Source organism: Carassius auratus, chromosome 4, assembly GCF_003368295.1.
Source record: "Carassius auratus strain Wakin chromosome 4, ASM336829v1, whole genome shotgun sequence".
Lineage (NCBI taxonomy): Eukaryota > Metazoa > Chordata > Actinopteri > Cypriniformes > Cyprinidae > Carassius > Carassius auratus.
The window spans coordinates 13,198,770-13,217,736 of NC_039246.1; the positions used below are offsets into that span (position 1 = coordinate 13,198,770).

Genomic DNA, 18,967 nt, shown 5'->3' on the forward strand with positions numbered 1-18,967 from the left:
TGTGTTGTTGTGTTTGGAGATGTTGATATTGTTCAGGGTGGGCAATTATGTATGCAATCACTTTTTATTAATATAGCTGTCCAAGGCCAGGTGTTAAAGTATTCGTACACACAGAAATGCATTGTTCTGTAATTCGCCATATATCCCACTGATTTACAATCATCATTAAAATGCACACGGATATGATATAGAAACTGATTTAGCAACACAGTCTCTCTTTGAACTGAATTTGCAATATTAATATTATTCGCATTTGATTTCATCTAACCAAACCTCAGACATTGGTACATGGAAGAATCCTGCGTGATCTTGAACAAGACAGCTTTTTCATATTTTAACATGTTACAAGTGTAAATATTGCTTTTAGTAGTGATCTGAAACCCCATGTTTATTGAGAATACACAGAAAAATGTGAGTATGTTAAAAAATTGAAGTCTGGAAATCTAACGGTTTTATAATGAAAAAATGCAACTGAAGCTCTTTTAGTAGGCCAGTGGTCACAGACTATAGTGATTTGTTTTAAATTGCATGTATGATGAAGACAAGTATGCACAGTATATGCATATGAGACACATTCTGTTGTAAAACAAATTAAAAATTTGTAATAAAAACATTCTTTAAGCGTAGTTTAACCACAATCATGTTTTAAACAATGCATGGTTAAAAAAAAAAAAAAAAAAATTGGTAAAATCTGAGTTTCTCCCGGAACCTCCCGAGCACTTTGAGGTCTCAGTGTACTGAAAGGGTGACTCCAGAAACTCAGAACTGGAAACAAAGTGCTTCAAGCATCCCATGAGTTCCTGCACGTACTGCAAAGTCTATAATGGTTCCTCCAAGAACCCTATTAAGAGAAAAAGAGCTTTGAGGTACTAAAAATACATTTTTAAGTTCCTAGAGTACTCAAAAGGATACCTGAGGCACCTTTAGTTTTTACAGTGTGGTGTGATTGTAGCCGGACTCGCTTTGAATTTCTGCACGTATTTTCATCAGTGCATTATAAATATAATATCGACAGATTTGTACAGTAATGGAAGATTTGTCGTTCAAAACATGAAAGTAACATTAAAGTGATTTCAATCCACAGTAGTTCTAGTGTAGACGCTGACCTCTAGTGGTGAAGCTCTGAACTGCTCCACTCTCTTAATTAAACACTAATTGCGCCAGGTGTTCAGGGATTCTATTTGCCTTTCGTGTTGCGTGTCTTTGTATTACGCCTCTTCTTGCATTTTTTATGAAACATTTGTGAACATGTGTAAAACGTGTTTATTCTTTTTTATACTTTCTCTTAATTGGACCAAAGCTGGTGAGACCCATCGACTAGCATGTAACAAGCTGGTTGTTGTGATGAAAATGCAGTTTCCATAACGTTATATTTCTTTAAAGATGCTGAAGAGAATTCTAATGTGAACGCTTCTGCTGAGAGAAACTGCATCTTTGACAATGGATGTTATGGTAAGTCTGAGTGAAATGAAATGCGTTTTTCATCTGCGGGCTTGCACATAATGAGTCCTCGCGCTGTTTCCAGACAAGGCTGGCGTGCGTGACTTTATCCCAGAGAATGATGATGATGAGGAGAAGAGTCGGATTATAGGTGGACAGGAGGCATGGGCACATTCATGGCCATGGCAGGTGTCCCTGCAGTACTCCGAGACGCCAGCCTGCGGGGGTGCCATCCTCGACCTGCGGTGGGTTATTACCGCCAGCCACTGCTTCAAACGGTGAGTCTATAAAACCTCCATGAGTGCAAATATGTGATTACACATCACTGACTAAATAAGCTTTCCATTGATGTATGGTTTGTTAGGATAGGATTATATTTGGCTGAGATACAACTGTTTAAAAAAATCTGGAAGGTAGCAAAAAATAATAATTATATATATATATATATATATATATATATATATATATATATATATATATATATATATATATATATATATATATACAATTTTTCCAAATGAAGTTTTTAGCAATGCATATTACTAATCAAAAATTAAGTTTTGATATATTTATGATAGGACATTTATTAAATATCTTCATGGAACACAATCTTTACTTATCCTTATGATTTTTGGCATAAAATTATTATTTTGACCTATGCAATGTGTTGTTGGCTATTGCTACAAATATATCTGTGCTACTTATGACTGGTTTTGTGGCCCAGGGTCGCATATGTGTATTAAAACTAAAATTGATGCAAGAAATTGTATCCTTTTGAATTGGTTAATGGATAAAGCCCCTTCAAAGGCACTATAGCATACTTGAATATCTATCATTAGATTACTTAACCTTTGCTGCTTCTAGCAAAGATGTCATATTTCACAGAAGATGGGATCCATTTTTTAGATATATGGGCTTAAATATATCCCCTATTCTTATTAGAGGGTTTGTTTAATGAGGTGCAAATATGTAAAACGTATTGTTTGTACAAATATGTAATTCCCCATTTCATATCTTTCTCATTTTGATTTATTAGAGTGGTGAGCCTTAATAATAATAATTTGATTAGTTGTTTTCCTCTTTTATATTTTTTCTGTTTTCTGTCTTGTTTTCTTCTTTTAAGTTGTTTACAATTTTCTTTTAATAAAAACATGATATATAATATATAACTTAAATCCATGTTTGTGAACAGTTATAAAAAGGCATCACTATGGAATGCTGTTGTTGGAATCCACAATTTGGAGAATACGAATGAATCCTGTTATCGAGTGAGTGTCTGTGTGTATTTACATCTCACTCCCCTCTTATGTGGATCTTTTAAGTGGTCTCATTTTAATTTGTGTAACTCTCTTTTGTATTTTATTTGAAGACCGTAGGGGTGGAAAAAATCATCTCCCACAAGGATTACAATCAAAAGACAAACGAGAATGATATAGCCTTGGTGAAACTGCAGAGTCCCCTGCTGTTCAATGAGTGTGTGAGGCCTGTTGCCATCTTAAACCGTGATCTACCCCCTCAGGAAGCCTGTACTGTCACCGGCTGGGGCTCCATCAGAGAGAGTAAGACAGGGATATATTAACCTTGTTCTGTATAACCTGTGTAATGGGTTTCATTAGTAATGGTTATGTGTGATAAGATGAATCTGATGTCTCTTTATAGATGGCCCTCGTGCCTCCAGACTTCAAGAGGTCAATGTAACTGTTTTTGAGCCACAAAAATGTAACCAATTTTACAAAGGGAAAATGCTTAATAACATGATGTGTGCCGGAGCAGATGCTGGCGGAATGGATGCATGTCAGGTAAACATTTGGCTTTTTTGTTTTTTTTTTAAGGCTCTGACAAATACAAGAAAAGATACTCTGTATGTGTGTATACATGTTTTAACTTCTCTTCGTGTCCCATTAAAAGAATACAGTTTTTGTTAAATAATTTCATAGTTTTTTTTAGAAAAATATGTATAGGATATATTAATAAGATAAAAATATGCCATGTGGTGCAACAACTGAGGGAAAAAAAGAATATTAATAATAATCTTGATAAATTATTAATATTATTACATTATAAATATTTAATATTAATAATTGTATTAAGTGATCTTAATATTACTCATGCTAATATTAATATTTACTATTCTTATTAGTAATTTTATTCTTATTCGTTGTTTTAGTAGTAGTAGTCATTTGTATGTAACTTGCCTGCCAGATTAAAGCCATTGGATGTGACAAATGAAAACTGTCATAGAGAGGATTTAATATAAATGATTAAATTAAGTAATGTTAGTAAATGTATTATATTAGAATATACACACTATGCTATTATTACTATTAATATTATTTAAAAAATATTTTAAAATATTACTTATTATTATTACAAAAAATAATACAAATTTATAAAATTATATAATATGATTTTACCATAGTTTTTATTTTTATTTTTTAATTGTGAACACTCTTACATGCCATTGACCCACTAACCCCTCTGGATCAGGGCGACTCTGGTGGGCCCCTCTCATGTTTCACAGGTAAGAGGTACAAGCTTGCTGGAGTGGTCAGCTGGGGGGTCGGATGTGGTAGGGCCCAAAAACCAGGGGTCTACACCGTAATATACCACTACAAACAATGGATCGAGTCTTCAATACATGGTATGGACTTTCAGATTTCAGTGATGTATCAGTGGCCACTTTAGTTATATATTTTTTTGCTTGCATCATATAGGTCAACCCTTTTCTGAAAGCCCTGGAACTGATTCCACTGGTAAGACTCTCATCATGTACTTTTCTGATTGCTTTAGTCGTCATTCATGTCCTTTTCCATGTTCAGGGCAGTGTGGTCAGGCCAAGATGGATCCATGTCAACTGCCAGCTGGCTTGGCGCAGGTGGTGTCCTCAGAAGGCGGCACATTCAAGGTGGATAATGTGAGTGAGGCCTGTCCTAACTCCTGGCCATGGCAGGTCAGCCTCCAGAGCCACGATATGCATTACTGTAGTGGCATTCTTATTCATCCACGCTGGGTCCTGGCACCGCGCCACTGCCTCGCCATGTAAGCTAGAGGAGTCAGATCATCTATTGTTCCTCAGTGATGTTCTGACAGTTCATCCCACAGGGCTGGAGATGTTGTGGTCTTGGGAGCTCATGATCTGAACTTCATGTCGGGTCAGACTGCAGCTGTGGAAAGCGTGCAGAGTTTGGCATACACCAGCAGCTTCCCACCCGTCTCCGATCTCTCCATGATCCGGTTATCCGTCCCAGCTCGAATCGGTATGGAATCACATGACCTTATCTCTGTTTTTCATGCGATCCTTATCAGCAATTAGAGTTGTACAATTCATCCAGGGCCGATGATATTTCCGGTGTGCATAACGGACAAAGATGATGAAATGGTTAATGAAGACACCTCGTCTTGTGTGACTACTGGTTGGGGACCAAGAAAAGCTATCTGTGAGTTTACGGAGTTTTCAGCATTGAAACCAACATGAAATATCATTCTCAACAGCATTCTTACTTTTTTACCATTCTCCAAACCATTTGTCCTATGTAGGTCAGGGATCATTTTAATTTAACTTTAGAAATATATATGTAATATTTAAAATATGGGATATAAAACTATATACTTTTTTCTTCTTTCACTTAATACATATATATAGTAGTAATAGGATGAGGAGTTTTATATCCCATATTTTTTTGCGAAAACAGGGAATCCCTTGGGATGGATGATTCTATTATTATATTTTATTATTTTTAATTTGATTGATTGGAGAAACGTACATTGCAAAGTAATGCACAAGAAGACCAGAAACATATTTCAAGACCAAGGACGAGGTGATTCTTGACGTCATGTTATATGACGTCAAAATATGCATATAATAAATGGAAACACACACACACAAAAAAGTGTTTTGTACGTGCTTTGTTTTATTTTCCCATATTAGTGGATCTGCACCCTGATATCCTACATATGGCCAGAGTTAAGCCTCTTTCTGAGAAGGCCTGTAAGACGGGATGGGGTGACACTTTCAGCATGAAGTCCCTCCTGTGTACGGATGCAGCAGCCTCCACATCCTGCTTGGTACAGTAGCTTCAAAAATCACTATTCACATGCACTTGTTCTGGTCACTTAAATTCTTTATTTTGTATAGGGGGACTCTGGCGCACCCCTTATGTGTGAAAAAAATGGGGTCTACTACCTTGTTGGGCTAACAACATGGGGCGGCAAGAAATGTGAACCTCAGAAACCAGCTGTGTTCACTCGAGTCTCAGCCTATCACTCATGGATACAAACTTGTATAAAAAATGCCTAATATCTATAATAAAGCTATATTAAAGTATTCATTAAACTGTGTGTGGCTCGTTGTCAAGTTGTTTGCAAAGCATTACTTTATCACGTTTTATTTATAAGCAATAAAAAAACTATATATTGGCTAAAAGTTATTTTTTTGTTTCATAAATTGTTTTTAAAAGCTAACTATTCTTATTTGGTGCTTGAATATTTGTTCTGCTTTCAAAATGCGTAACGTTCACCCATGTACCACAAATTCAAACGAGTGAACAAATCATTATTTTAAATCGAATCTTTCAATGAATTGATTCGCAAAATGATTCGTTTCCCAATCTGTTTTCCTAAAGAGAGTCTCACTCTCTTTTTGGTTTTGTGAACTCGCATACAAAACAGCCACTGTGAATTAATTTTAGTGTAATGTACATGCAAATGAAATGTATGGTTTAAAGGGCTCTTTTGGAACGTTTTGGTTTTGACGAATTTTGTTGGAACGCCAGGGACCACGTGATAGCGTGATTACGTCAGGACGTAAACGATCCGAACGAGCTGTTCAAAAGAATCGACTCGCGGAAGTGACTTCCCATCATCAATGATTCAAACTCCACCCCTCCGGTTCCTCTTCATTTTTCCAATGAGCATCAGCGCTCGAGTCACCCGAAACAAAGTGACACCTCATTCCTCCAGCAAGCTGCCAAGATGGGGGAAGTAAAAACGCCCAGACAATGGTTCTTGTGGAGCATTGCACTTGTTTACGTGTGTGCTTTTGCATCCATCTACGTTCAAATACCAGGTAGGGAAGTTTTCCTGTTTTTTTTTTTGCAGATTGATGTTTGGTGGCTATGGTGGATTTTGGGTGCGGCACTAATGAATGGTTGCGTTTACACATGAACTTGAACTGTGCTGTGGAATGTCGTTCATTTGGTTCATTTATTTGTTAGCGCGAATGGCTAACGTTAGTTGTCCTGCAACATCGTGGGATCCCTCTCGGTTTTCAGTTCAAACTTTTGAAGGACCTCGTGCACAAACCGCATCTCTATTCGAGCTGAATTTGCGCAGTGGATTTAATATTTTTGAATGAGATTTCTGAGATAACTAGACAAGACATAAAGCCCGTGTGAATAAAGCAGCACCGCTTCAGTTCCTCCGCATGTGCTGATATCTGGGATCCCCGCCAGTTAGTGCTGAGTGCGCACTGTAGTGACCCGTCATCACTCAGGGGCCTGTGAGCTTTTGTCCCTAAAATGTTCAATGCATATGCCATGTGTGTGGAGGAGTGTTCCCTTTTTCTACTGCAGCATGTACCAACACCTTTCAGCGTGTCAGTAAGCCCCACTCAGCCCGTGTGTACAGAGAAGCGCCTCATCCTGTTTAATAAGCTCTCACCTCTAAGCATTGTTACTCATACATTTGCTATGTGTTACCAAGTACAAGTTTGTACACTCTCTTTCTCTATAAATATGCGTGTACATGCATACATGGTGTAGATAGGGTGGGTTTATTCCTGCATTGGCACACGTTTTTGCTACAAAAAAATTAAATAAATGCGAATAATAATTTAACGTTTGCAGTTTGCACCAGAATAGGCCAACAAAAAAGCCAATAATGAAAACACATTGACCTTTTTTGACAACATTCCATAGTAGTAATGTTGTCATTCTATATGGGGTAAATTGTTAAAATAGATTATATTATAGGCATATATATATATATTAGACACACACACAATGCATCAGTTTTTTGCCCAAAACAATAGTTTTCTATTTACTTGTAATTATTATAATTATGCTTATTTCTTTATTTTAGTAAATGTTATAGTAAAATTGGTCCGTTTTTGTTGATCATTTTGGAAATATTCACATGCTGACTTCAAAGCGTATGGTTAGGGCTAAGTGTCTGTTTATCACAAAAAGCTGAGTATTTCCAAACTGGGCCCCAGCAGATTGTGTTGAAGTCATGTGCACTGAATAATAGCTCTCTTCCCGTTTGATATTCTGAGTTGGGTTATTTGCCACCCGACTGTGCATGTTCAGCACTCAACAAAAAGGGGCATTTTTCAAGTTTCAGTTCCTGCGAACATGTTTCTCAATCAGAGCTAAACTCTAGGACTCTCAGTGATTACGCACAGACTCTTTTCCTCCCGTGGGAAATGATCCTCTAAGGCAGTGTGCCTGGAGGAGACGCTTGTGGCAGAACTGGGTCTCATGCCAAAATGGAGTAATTCAAAGAGCAAGTGTGAGTCATACGTTAACACTGCCACAATACCCAGCCTGTTCTCTAACTCAAACCAGCCTGCTATACGCTCACTCTTGCTGTGGCTTGCATGCCAAAAATGTGGATATGCAACTTTGCAATCTTTGCCAACCGCCATCTACCTTAAGAATGAGTTCAGTTACATTAAAATGAGTTCAGTTTGTCAACGTTCTGTAAGAGAGTAAAGTAGTATTTCCTGATCTCTCTCTCTGTATTGTGCATCAGTCTCGTTCACTTACTGTTAGCGAGTAGCCTAAAGCAGTATTTTAGTGCACCTGTTTGCATCCAACGGTATTAGGACATGTGGGCTGTTTGTACTTGTTTCAAGGCATTAAAAAGTCACAGGTCTGGTTTGTTTTGCTCATCGTCATGGCAGTGTGCGCCTGTGGTGTTGTTGAGTGAATGTTTACATGATGCTTGATGCTTTGTGCTTCGACTATCACTGAGCAAACAACTTATTATTGTGTGCAGACCTCGAGGGCAGTCTATCAGCACCGGCCGCATGACGCAGTGTTTCTGATCAGCACATTTGTCTGATGAAATAAAATATTATTATTATTACTATTATTATTACTATTAAGTTTACATAGATATAGTTGCTATAATAAAAATTGTTTGCTAAATATTATTATTATTATTATTATCATCATATTTACATGAGTATAGATGTTAATTATAATACAGATATTTAGCTAAATATTATTTGTTTACATAAATATTTGGTATATTAAAAATTGTTGGCTAAATATATTTGAAAAATTATTTGTATTATTTGATATGTTATGTACATGAGTGTAGTTATAATAAATTATGTATTATTATATTCACACATGACATGTATTACATGTTTTTTTTTAAATACAATTTCAGCTCAAATTTTGAAGCTTTAGGTAGGTAGGCATCTACAAATCTCATTGAGAATCAATTAATTAACACTACAGTATTAATCAAGTAAAAATACATTTTTTCAGTAAGTTTTTGTTCATGATTTCAGAGTGGTTGTGCCGTGTTTTTGTCTTTTTATTGAAATAGAAAGTTGTTTCAAGGCCATATTATTTATGTTATCACATTTTGATAAAGGTGTGTAACCAATGTAAGATAACGCAGTCGTCAAATAACGTTTTCAGTATAAAGCAGGTCAAGGTCACAGATCAACAGTGTGCACCGTTATATCATGAAATAACACTAAGAACGATCAGAACTGACTAAGCCTTTTCTTTTCTTGTCTCTTTGGACAGGTTTGTATGGAGACGAGGGTATTCTCCCTGTGCGCCTGCAGATACCAAAAGTGCAGCGCCCCCTGCTGGAGCAGGAGTCCCTTCTGGGTCTGGGGCCGTCTCTGGGTCTGGCACCCCAGCAGGTCCTGGAGCTCACATGCCTGGTTGGAGTGGCGCTGGCCTTGTGCGCCGTACTCCTGGAGCCCCTGAGAGACAGTCTGATCTTCTTCTGCCTGCGGCTCCTCTACCTCTCACTCTACAATGTCAGTGTAATCTCCTCTTCTTCATAAGCTTATGACATTGTAGCCTCTGTGGAAACAATGGACTTATTACAGTATGTGTTTTGTTTTTGTAGGTCGGTGGAGACTTCCTCCGCTCTGAATGGTGAGTAGTAGTAGACTTGCATTTTGATCTACTGCGTCACATTTGGTATAACTGACACAGCCATAACCTCTTGTTTATTTGTCCATCATTGTTGAAGCTGTAATTGGGGCATTTAAAAGTCAAAAGGAATTGAAAGTTAATGTGAGTGTTTATGAGAGGCAGAGCTGGCAACAAACCTCAAACTGCAGTTTATGCATCTATCCATTAAATGTGATTACAGTCCAAGAAATGACTAATCAGTTAGGGAACTGTGCTTTCGCTTTCCTAGCGGAATTGATGATTAAATGGCCAATAAGCTGACTTATATTTGAAGAACCCGGTCCATATATGAGAAAAGGCCAGTAAACAACAATCTGAAACACACTAGTAACTGAATATCAAAAAGATAAAATCATTGTTAATTTTGATGGGCATCTGTGATTTAGTCTTAGTCTTTATCTTGAGCCGAAAATGCTTAATAGTCTAAGTCACATTTTAGTCATTTGAGTCTTTCATAGTTTTAGTCGACAAAAATTAATTGGATTTTTGTCAACTTTTAGTCAAGAAGCTGCAGTTACCAACATTTATTTTGGTAGTTATTTTTTATGTAGTCTTCAAACAGAAGAATGAATGACTATTTCTCTTTAGACCAAATAAATTGAGTTTATGAGAAATATGAGTCAAGGATTGAATTTGGAAAAACTTGAATAAATGTTTACAATTTTTATTGTGGGGTGAAATATTCCTTTAACAGTAGTGAAAATAAAACGGCTTATACAAATTATAGTTCATGTATAATATCTATATCATTTATTTATAATTTTTTAAAAAGAGGCAGAATATAAGACAAATACAAAATAGATACAAAAAACAAATTTTTCAGATACGTCTTCGTTAACGAAATTAACACTGGATAAATTCAACTAAATTGTGGTTTTAAAGGGTTAGTTCACCCAATAATGAAAATTAGGCTGTGTTTTACTGACACCTTGAGTTATATTAAGAATTGTGTTTGATCTTTTAAGCTGTTTCATGGTGCTCAATGGGTGTTGCATTGCTTCAGTCCAAAAGATGTGAACTAAAAAGCGCCCTTCAATCCAAAAAAAAAGTGTCTCACACGCCTCCGTGGGGTGAACAAAGGCCCCCTGTAGAGAATCGATACGTTTTTGTAAGAAAAATATCCATAGTTCCCCAGAACTGCTTCCATCAACAACTGTGAGCGCAAGCTAGTTTCAGTTGATTATTATGTTTTCAATATGGATATTTTTCTTTAAAATATTTTTTTTTTAAAAATGCATCGATTTGCTACAGGAGGCCTTTGTTCACCCCCCTGGAGCCATGTGAGACACTTAAAAAAAAAAAAAATTAATGGAAGTGTGCTTTTTATTTCACATCTTTTGGACTGAATCAATGCAACAAACACTGACTGCAATGATAGAGCTTGAAAGATCAAAGAATTATAAATATAACTCCAGCTGGATTTGTCTGAAAGAAGAAAGTCATATACACCTAGGATGCCTCGGGGGTAAGTAAAACGCAGCCTAATTTTCATTTTTGGGTGAACTAACCCTTTAAAATGAATTTATTGTCGGATCATGACCAAAATTCCTTTGGGTAATTTCTTAATCTAAAAATGAATTTCTTATTTCTGCATGCTTCAAATGATATAGAACATTTATCGCACACTTGTTATCGTTTTATCAAGGTGAATTGTAGATAGTGATTGGTTCCAATGCTCTCATAGGGACGTGCTGCTGTTGGAGGCTGGGCTTCTTGCTGTGCTTGTAGCTCCGCTGGGTTTACTGCGGCGTCACTCCTCTTATCGTCATCATGACCCTGTGAGCTTCTGGTTGACCCGCTGGCTGTTCTTCCGGCTGACCTTCTGCACAGGTGTGAGCAAGCTGGCCAGCGGTGACCCTGCGTGGTATGACCTGTCAGGTAAAATCAATCATTTGTAACATTATTCATTCTGTATTGGTTGAGATTTGTGCTTGTAATGCCTCCCACTCTTATTCATGAGGAAATCTTCTACAGCTCTTTGCTGGAAATTCACTCCCCAAATGATTTATAGATCATATAAAACATCCAGTAGTGTAAGGTTTTGCTAATCTAGGGATTAAAATACTGAAAGGGCTAATGTTTATTAGAGTGAATGTTTCTTTGAATTTGAATGAAGTAATGGTGAAAATAGCCACAAACTGCGATGCAGACAGAACATTTATGTGGGAAAAACTGACTCGGTGTTTTAAACTCTTGCAGCACTGAGTCATCATTTGGAGAACCAGATGAGCCCCACTCCTTTGGCCTGGTATGGCCATCAGCTTCCTGATTGGCTGCTGAGATTTGGAGCAGCGGTTGTGTTGCAGAGCGAGATCATCGTTCCTCTTGTGACGTTCTTTGCACCCATTCGCCGTTTGAGACTGTTTGGCTTTTATGTTCAGGTTTGATACATGTTTGGGCATGCTTGGATTAAATGATACACACATCCCTCCTATTGAAAATATGAGTGGATCTAAAATGAAGTTTTTTTGTTGTTGTTAAATGCTCTACTACAAGTTGAAAGTTTAGGCTAATATGAATGAAGAACTGTATTTCCACCTCTAAAAGGACATTTTAAACAACCCGAGATCTCAAATAGCATTCATATTTAAATGGAATTGTGTATTATGAAAGATTTTAAATAGTAGTTGTAGTAATGTAATTGAAATCTGTAGTAGGACACAGTATGACAGTGTAAACCTGGAATATTCTTGAATTAAAGTGTCTTATTGTTCTGTGAGACACTTTCACTTATGCCTCTTTTCTATCTTTTTGTCAGCTGTTTCTCCAGCTCTGCTACATCCTCACGGGTAACTGCAGCCTTCTGAACCTGCTGAGCATCTCCCTGAGCTTCTCATTACTGGACGATGATCATTTCAACTCCAATACTGGTCCAAAGAAGAAGAAGGGCCAGGAAAAAAAGCCTGGAGGTATGACCACATATCTCCAACTTCTGTTTTGAGCAGTCGTTTGCTGTGGAATAGTCCCTGACTTTCACTAATGATCTAATTAATGTGCTCAATAGATCTCAGATAAAAAAAATCAAAAGCATTTGAGTAGATGTGAATTCAATCAGTTAGTTCTGCCAGTGTACACTAGTGTTCACACTTCTGAGCTTTTATTTAGTGTGTGTGACTGTGTTTTTCAGGCTGCGCACAGATGGTCTCTTATTTGATGCTGCTGGTAGAGTTGGCTGTCTACCTGTTCATCCTCTACTGTTTTATTACTCTCTTTAAACTGAAGATTAACTGGGAAGAAAAAACTCTGTCATCCGAAACAAGTGAGTGAGACTTCAAATGAGAAATGTCAAACTCGTTTGCAAAGGAGCTGATGTTTCCTTTAGTTTGTGAACAGATTTATAAATATGAGTACAAACATAGAATTTGACTGTTGTAAAAGTTATGAGTTTCACAGAGATATGGTGAGATCGTATTTCAATCCAAAACCGATATCTTGAATAAATGGAAAAACAAAAAATAAGCAAATATTTCATTTATAATACTTTTTATGTAGACACATTGTTTCTGCATTGTTAATGTTAGTTAGGATAGTTTCTTAAAATATAACAATGCAAAAAAATACATTCATTTTGTTAACCTTCATTTGCAAAAATATTTATTGCAGGACTACTTTTTTTTTTTTTGATGTTGAGGTGAAATATGAACCCAAAATGTTCTTGGAAAATTCATTGATTAACCTGCTATACCTGATTTGGTTATAGTTGTTTTGTGATTATTGTGACTTGACATGAAACTGAATTCTATTTCAGTCAACATTGTTCTTTCTCAAATCAAAATATGGCTATAAATACATGAGTTAGTCATTTTATTATTCACTTCATTACTGCTCCACTTATGTCTGAACTTTCTTTCAGATTTCACTCCAAAGGGATTTAATGCATTTCTGGAGGTTTTTCAGGAGCTCACTATCTGGATTGGTGTCCTGTCGTTCACCTGGGAAGCAGTGTCTGCCATGCTAATGTAAGCTCGATCAGGAATGGTTATGAGAATCTGATCTTTTTCGTGGGTGTACAAAAAGAAAAGATTTTGTATTTTAGCCTATGATTTTGCCAAAGTCCATTGTGCAAAAGACAAGCCAAGAAATCTCCCATCTGTTTCCTCTGTCAGTTGCGTGTGCACACGAGGTATTGTCAGCAAGCTCTGGTCTCTCATTCAGTGGGCGTTCATCACTGCAGCTGCTGCGGCTGTCTTTGCCCTCAGTGTGGTGAGTTACATGTCCTACATATGGTTGCCACTGCAGTGTCAAAAAATGATAGATTTTTTTTTTGTTTGTTTGTTTCATCCAGTCATATTGATAATGCATACCTGTTCTGAGGCTCAAGTGTTACATAATTGCGCTGGAGGTTTTCTATTTATTCATTTGTTTCAATTTCCTTTAAAAATAACTATATTGTTATACCATTCTAAATATATTTGTTTCATGCACATTTACACACAAGTAATGCAGCGCCCTCTGCTGTCCGTAAGCATATAACCTGATCTATATAGACTGCACTGGTACAATCTAGGCAAATAGTAGGCTTTCAAGCGAATAAAATAATTGTATCTTATTAAATACATGAGTTACATTAATAATGATATGAGGTTAATGGGTTTTGAATAGGCATTTGTGTTTTTAAGAAGGAATACTGAAATGATTTTTATTTTTTAATTAAATGGCTCTAAATATGCAAATCAAAACGCCTGCAAGTCATTCATCCAGCTGATTGGGTAACAGTTGATTCCTTTAGAAATGCAGAAAGTCTTTATAAATGGATCAGTATATCATTAGCTTACTCGCTTTGTTCGAAACTGTGGATTCATTCAGTAATAAAACACCACTCTGTGTTTCTTGGAAAGGCACAACAGTTCATCTGTGGCTTTGTTTGAAACACTTTTTGTTGGCAAAATTGAGCATAAACGGACAATACTGTGTCTAAAACGCATTATTAACTTTTTATTTATTAAACTGTTGTATAAAATCAATATCACATTTGCAATCATGCACCTATTTGGGGAAAAAACGGCACTCTTGCTCGTGAGATATTGCTAAACTAGGCCTATATCCTATGATTAAATATAAATAAAAAACCCAAACAGGGCATTTTTGCCTCATATCTTGAATTTTAAGCGCATATTACTGCATTCTAATAGAACACATCGCATGATCATCTTGCAGCAACTGCATGCAATGTCAGATGACCTGCAGGTGTGTTAAATGTTAATAATTTTAATGCATAATTTTCTCCATAATTAATTGCACCAAACTAAACTCAATCACACTACATAAAACATGATCTATGGACTGGACTGGTATATTTTATTGAGTTTTTCAAGCTTTTGTATGCAAGTAAATTTTCACGTGTGTTGGTGTTTCCACACAGGTTCCATACACATCCATGGCTGGTATGCCAGCCAGTAAAGTATTACCTGCAGTGCGAGACGCGTACAGCGCTGTAGAGAGGTTCCAGCTGGTCGGGTCATACGGCATCCAGCACAGAATGACCTCTGCTAAGGGCAGGCCTGAGATCATTTTAGAGGGCAGTTATGATGGGCTGACATGGACGGTAAGAAGGAACTGGAAAAGGTTGCCCTGCTACAACAATCCAAATCACTTATTTTTTTTTACTCCTTTCATAATGTCACAGCCATTGTTTCCACAAAGTCTTCAGTCAGTGGAAAAGTTAAAGTTTATACTCACTGGTGGACTGGTGTATTCTTGTCCTGTTGCAGGAAATGAACCCTATGTATAAACCAGGAAATGTGAATGCAGTCCCACCCATAGTAGGCCCTCACCAGCCCCGGCTGGAGTGGCTGATGTGGCAGGCAGCTCAAGAGGGCGTTGATACAAGACCCTGGTTTACAGGCCTCTTACAGCGCCTCCTACAGGGCAAACCAGAGGGTGGGTGGCCATTATCAGATTACATCCATTTAACTGTTTATCAAAATTATGATGTTTAAGATGGTCTATAATTTTGTGTTTCTCTTTCCTGTAGTGGTTGGTCTGCTTCAGGTGGATGGAGCGCAGTACCCCTTCAGTAAGAAACCACCGGTCTTTATCAAAGCCAAGCTTTATAACTACCACTTCACAGATCCTACCAAAGACAAGTGAGCGCCATACCTCCCTTTAACACTCATTCACATTTATATATTGTGCTGCATTTTTTTTTTTTTTTGGTTTTAGATTTAACATTTTATTTTGTGAATTGCATAAAAAAAATATTTTTTTATTTTTAATGACTCTACTGTTCTATTAATTATGCAAAGTTAACAATTTATTTCACTGTTAAATTTGTATAATTAGTGTGAAGCTTGCATTGTGCAAGTGATTGTGCCATCCCAAAGAAGCACAAAGTCACTTTTACGGACTTTTAAATTAAATGTTCCCTCCTGGTGGAATGACCTCCCCAACTCAATCTGAGCAGCTGAGTCTTTAGGCATCTTCAAGAATCGGCTTAAAACCCATCTCTTCCAACTTTAATTGACCGTCTAACTTTAACACTCACTATTCTATTTAACACACACTATTCTAATTCTATTCTTTAAAAAAAATCGAACTACCTTTCTAATCTTTTTGTATTTTATTTTCTTCTCATTTGTTATACTATTATTATTATTATTATTATTATTATTATTATTATTATTATTATTATTTAAAAAAATAAAAAAGACCTCTAACACTAGCTTGCTCTGTTCTTTTTCTATTCTATCGGTTTTCTTTTTATTTATTATATTATTTAAAAGCCCTTGCTACATGTACTGTTAAGCTATCTGAGACTTGTTCTAGCACTTAGTTACAGGTAAATGTTAAATCTGTATAATATATTAATAAAACAACTCCTGAATTCATATTAAATATAAAAACAAAAAAACAAATGGGATATTCATAAATGAAAATTATATATTTGTATTACTCTATATATATATATATATATATATTTTTTTTTTTTTTTTTTTTTTTTTTATATATAAATCCAACTGTTTTGTAATTTTATAAGTATGTTTCTTTTGTAGTTTTAAAGATAATGCTAAATGATATACAGGTAAATGTCAAATCTGTATAATTAATACATTGCTGTGAATATAGCCATAGATGCTGGTATGGAAATACAAATATATTAATATATATATATATATATATATATATATATATATATATATATATATATATATATATATATATATATATATATATATATATATATATATATATATATATATATATATATATATATGACATTTTTAACAATGCTAAATGAAATGCAGTTCAATGATAAATCTGTATAATCAGAGTAAGAAACTGAACATGATTTTTCTTCAGTTTTATTTTTTTCATTAAAGACATTTTATTCATATATGACTTGTTTGCTGTGGATCAGGGGATACTTCGGCTTACAGATGTAATGTGTATGCTGTGGTACATAAAAAAAAAAGCTTAGAAAAAGCTGCCTTATATAAATGCATCTACTGCAGTTATTTAGAAACAGAAGTGAGGTCATCATGTGAAAGCCCACACTAAAATAGAGTTGCATGCTTTCTGTCATGCTGTTAGTTCCTGAAACTTACTAACAGAAGAGAAACAGCACTGCAGTATGAATATTCTCTCAAATTGAGTGTGCTTGTGTGTGTCATTTTGGAAGGACCCATCTCCAGGCTTGGTGGAGGCGGCAGTACAAAAGGGAGTTTTTTCCCATAGTGAACCTCGATGACCCGGCGCTCACAAAACTCTTAGAGGAGGCTGGACTGAAGGTAAAATAGGAATATGCTCAGTCCACAATAACACCAGTAACATGCATTGGGAAAGGTAATCAAGTTTTGATGATTGATTGATTGATTGATTGATTGCAGGAGAAATTCCCAGCTCAGACCGGCTCTGACACACCTGTATCCCAAGCTGTGAGCCTCATACGAGAACACGTCAAAGGCCTCTCGGGGTCCCTCCTGCTTTCAACACTGTTAGCTACTTTAGTCGGCATCTTCCTCATCAAAGCCGTCTTCTCCTGGGTCTTAGGGGGCCGAAAACCTAGACCAGTTTCAGCTGATCTCAAGACTAGGAAACCCAAAGAACCCTCTGAGATGGCCGAGAAAAGCCAAACGACAGCTCCGTCCAACCGGGGAGGCAAGAAGGACTCCAATGAAAAAAAGGACTCTGACAAGAGCCCCCGAAAGAGAAAATGAGCTCCTGCTGTCACTTTGTGCCTTTGTCTTTGGCCATACACAATGACAAGTGATTCTCTCTCAGGTGTTTTTTTTTTTCTTTTTTTTTTCTAAGATCAAATCTTTGATTTCTGCCTGTCACACACCTCAGATTTGTGTGTAACCACTACACCTTTTTATCTGTGTCAAAACCACTCAGTCAAATGCACAGTACTTTATGTAAATGGCTTTGAATGTTAACCGAGTCCATTTTTAAGCTGTCACCTGCTACACCCTTCTTTATACACCGTGGATGTCCCAAAGATTACAACAGAAGCACAAATGCATTTTTTTTTTCATGCTATTTAACTCATTAAATGGTTGTTGATAAACTGCTATTCCTCAGTTGTTTTTACTAATCATACAACTTGTGGTTTTTGTTTAGAGGTACTGAAATCAACATTTAAAAATGTTATTCACCATAAAATTTTAATGTTGAAAAGGTGGCTATTTGTAATGGTGTGAAAGGGTGGAATGTTTTTTGGATGAGATATTTAATTTTAATTTTGCATCACCCTATATTGTCTCAACAAGTATGGGATACACCCGTTCTGTCAAAAAGTAATCCACCTGTCAGTCAGTGAAAGTTGAACAGCAGTTGTTAGTCGCCACAAGGTGGCAGTGCACACACATCGTGACCGCACACTTGGGTTTGTTGAAACATAACTGCTAATTGAGTTTAATTTATTAAAGTACCATTTTAGAAATCTAAGTGGAATTTTAAATATGCCGGACTTAAAACGGGTTATATCAAATTGATGTTTAATTATAAAGCCAAATGCTTTATTTTAAGTTAAAAGAGTGTACAGTAAGTAGATTTGTAGTTAGGTTTGGTGCCGTTCAACCAAGCGAGTTAACATTAAAGCATTATGAGTTAATGAACAGTGTGTGTGTGTATGTGAGGGTGTATATATATATATATATATATATCATTTCATAAAACCTAATGCATTAATGTTGACAATCTTTTTATTTTTATGACCAATATAAATTATATAATTAAACAATATATTTAAATTTATATATGATAAAAACGCATGTATGAAGTAAGTCATGAAGTGTTCATGTTTGGACGGTTGCAGTGTATTTTGTGTTAGTTTAATGGTAATTTGTATTAATACTGGTAGTTATTTGGTATTATAACACGGCTCTGTGGAATACTTGACTCTGATTGGTCAGTCGAGATAT

General features: G+C 36.1%; 2 protein-coding genes across 2 annotated transcripts; both read left to right on the forward strand.

The window, feature by feature from the left end:
• The first annotated feature begins 792 nt into the window (after positions 1–792).
• On the forward strand, positions 793–5,772 carry ovch1 (ovochymase 1). Its single transcript, XM_026223438.1, has 14 exons — positions 793–866; positions 1,173–1,303; positions 1,384–1,452; positions 1,526–1,718; positions 2,633–2,708; positions 2,810–2,999; positions 3,100–3,239; positions 3,928–4,081; positions 4,155–4,193; positions 4,260–4,479; positions 4,543–4,697; positions 4,773–4,877; positions 5,369–5,505; positions 5,576–5,772. The coding sequence occupies exons 1-14, from the start codon at positions 793–795 to the stop codon at positions 5,735–5,737; spliced, it is 1,845 nt and encodes a 614-aa protein (XP_026079223.1). The 3' UTR covers positions 5,738–5,772.
• Positions 5,773–6,324: 552 nt separating this feature from the next.
• On the forward strand, positions 6,325–18,111 carry lmf2b (lipase maturation factor 2b). The gene is made up of 14 exons (XM_026227408.1): positions 6,325–6,505; positions 9,204–9,445; positions 9,538–9,566; positions 11,290–11,483; positions 11,805–11,986; positions 12,364–12,514; positions 12,733–12,864; positions 13,459–13,564; positions 13,712–13,808; positions 14,968–15,150; positions 15,317–15,485; positions 15,580–15,691; positions 17,224–17,332; positions 17,432–18,111. Exons 1-14 carry the CDS (start codon positions 6,412–6,414, stop codon positions 17,759–17,761), a joined length of 2,130 nt encoding a protein of 709 aa, XP_026083193.1. The 5' UTR covers positions 6,325–6,411; the 3' UTR covers positions 17,762–18,111.
• Positions 18,112–18,967: the final 856 nt, after the last annotated feature.

Excerpts from the sequence above, each read along its gene's own strand:
- ovch1 (XM_026223438.1), top strand. The coding sequence starts at position 793 with ATGAGTTCCTGCACGTACTGCAAAGTCTATAATGGTTCCTCCAAGAAC. Across the intron at positions 1,304-1,383 it reads TCTTAATTGGACCAAAGCTG|ATGCTGAAGAGAATTCTAAT; the intron begins GTGAGACCCATC and ends ATTTCTTTAAAG. Across the intron at positions 1,453-1,525 it reads CTTTGACAATGGATGTTATG|ACAAGGCTGGCGTGCGTGAC; the intron begins GTAAGTCTGAGT and ends CGCTGTTTCCAG.
- lmf2b (XM_026227408.1), top strand. The coding sequence starts at position 6,412 with ATGGGGGAAGTAAAAACGCCCAGACAATGGTTCTTGTGGAGCATTGCA. Across the intron at positions 13,809-14,967 it reads CTGTCTTTGCCCTCAGTGTG|GTTCCATACACATCCATGGC; the intron begins GTGAGTTACATG and ends GTTTCCACACAG. Across the intron at positions 15,486-15,579 it reads CCTACAGGGCAAACCAGAGG|TGGTTGGTCTGCTTCAGGTG; the intron begins GTGGGTGGCCAT and ends TCTTTCCTGTAG.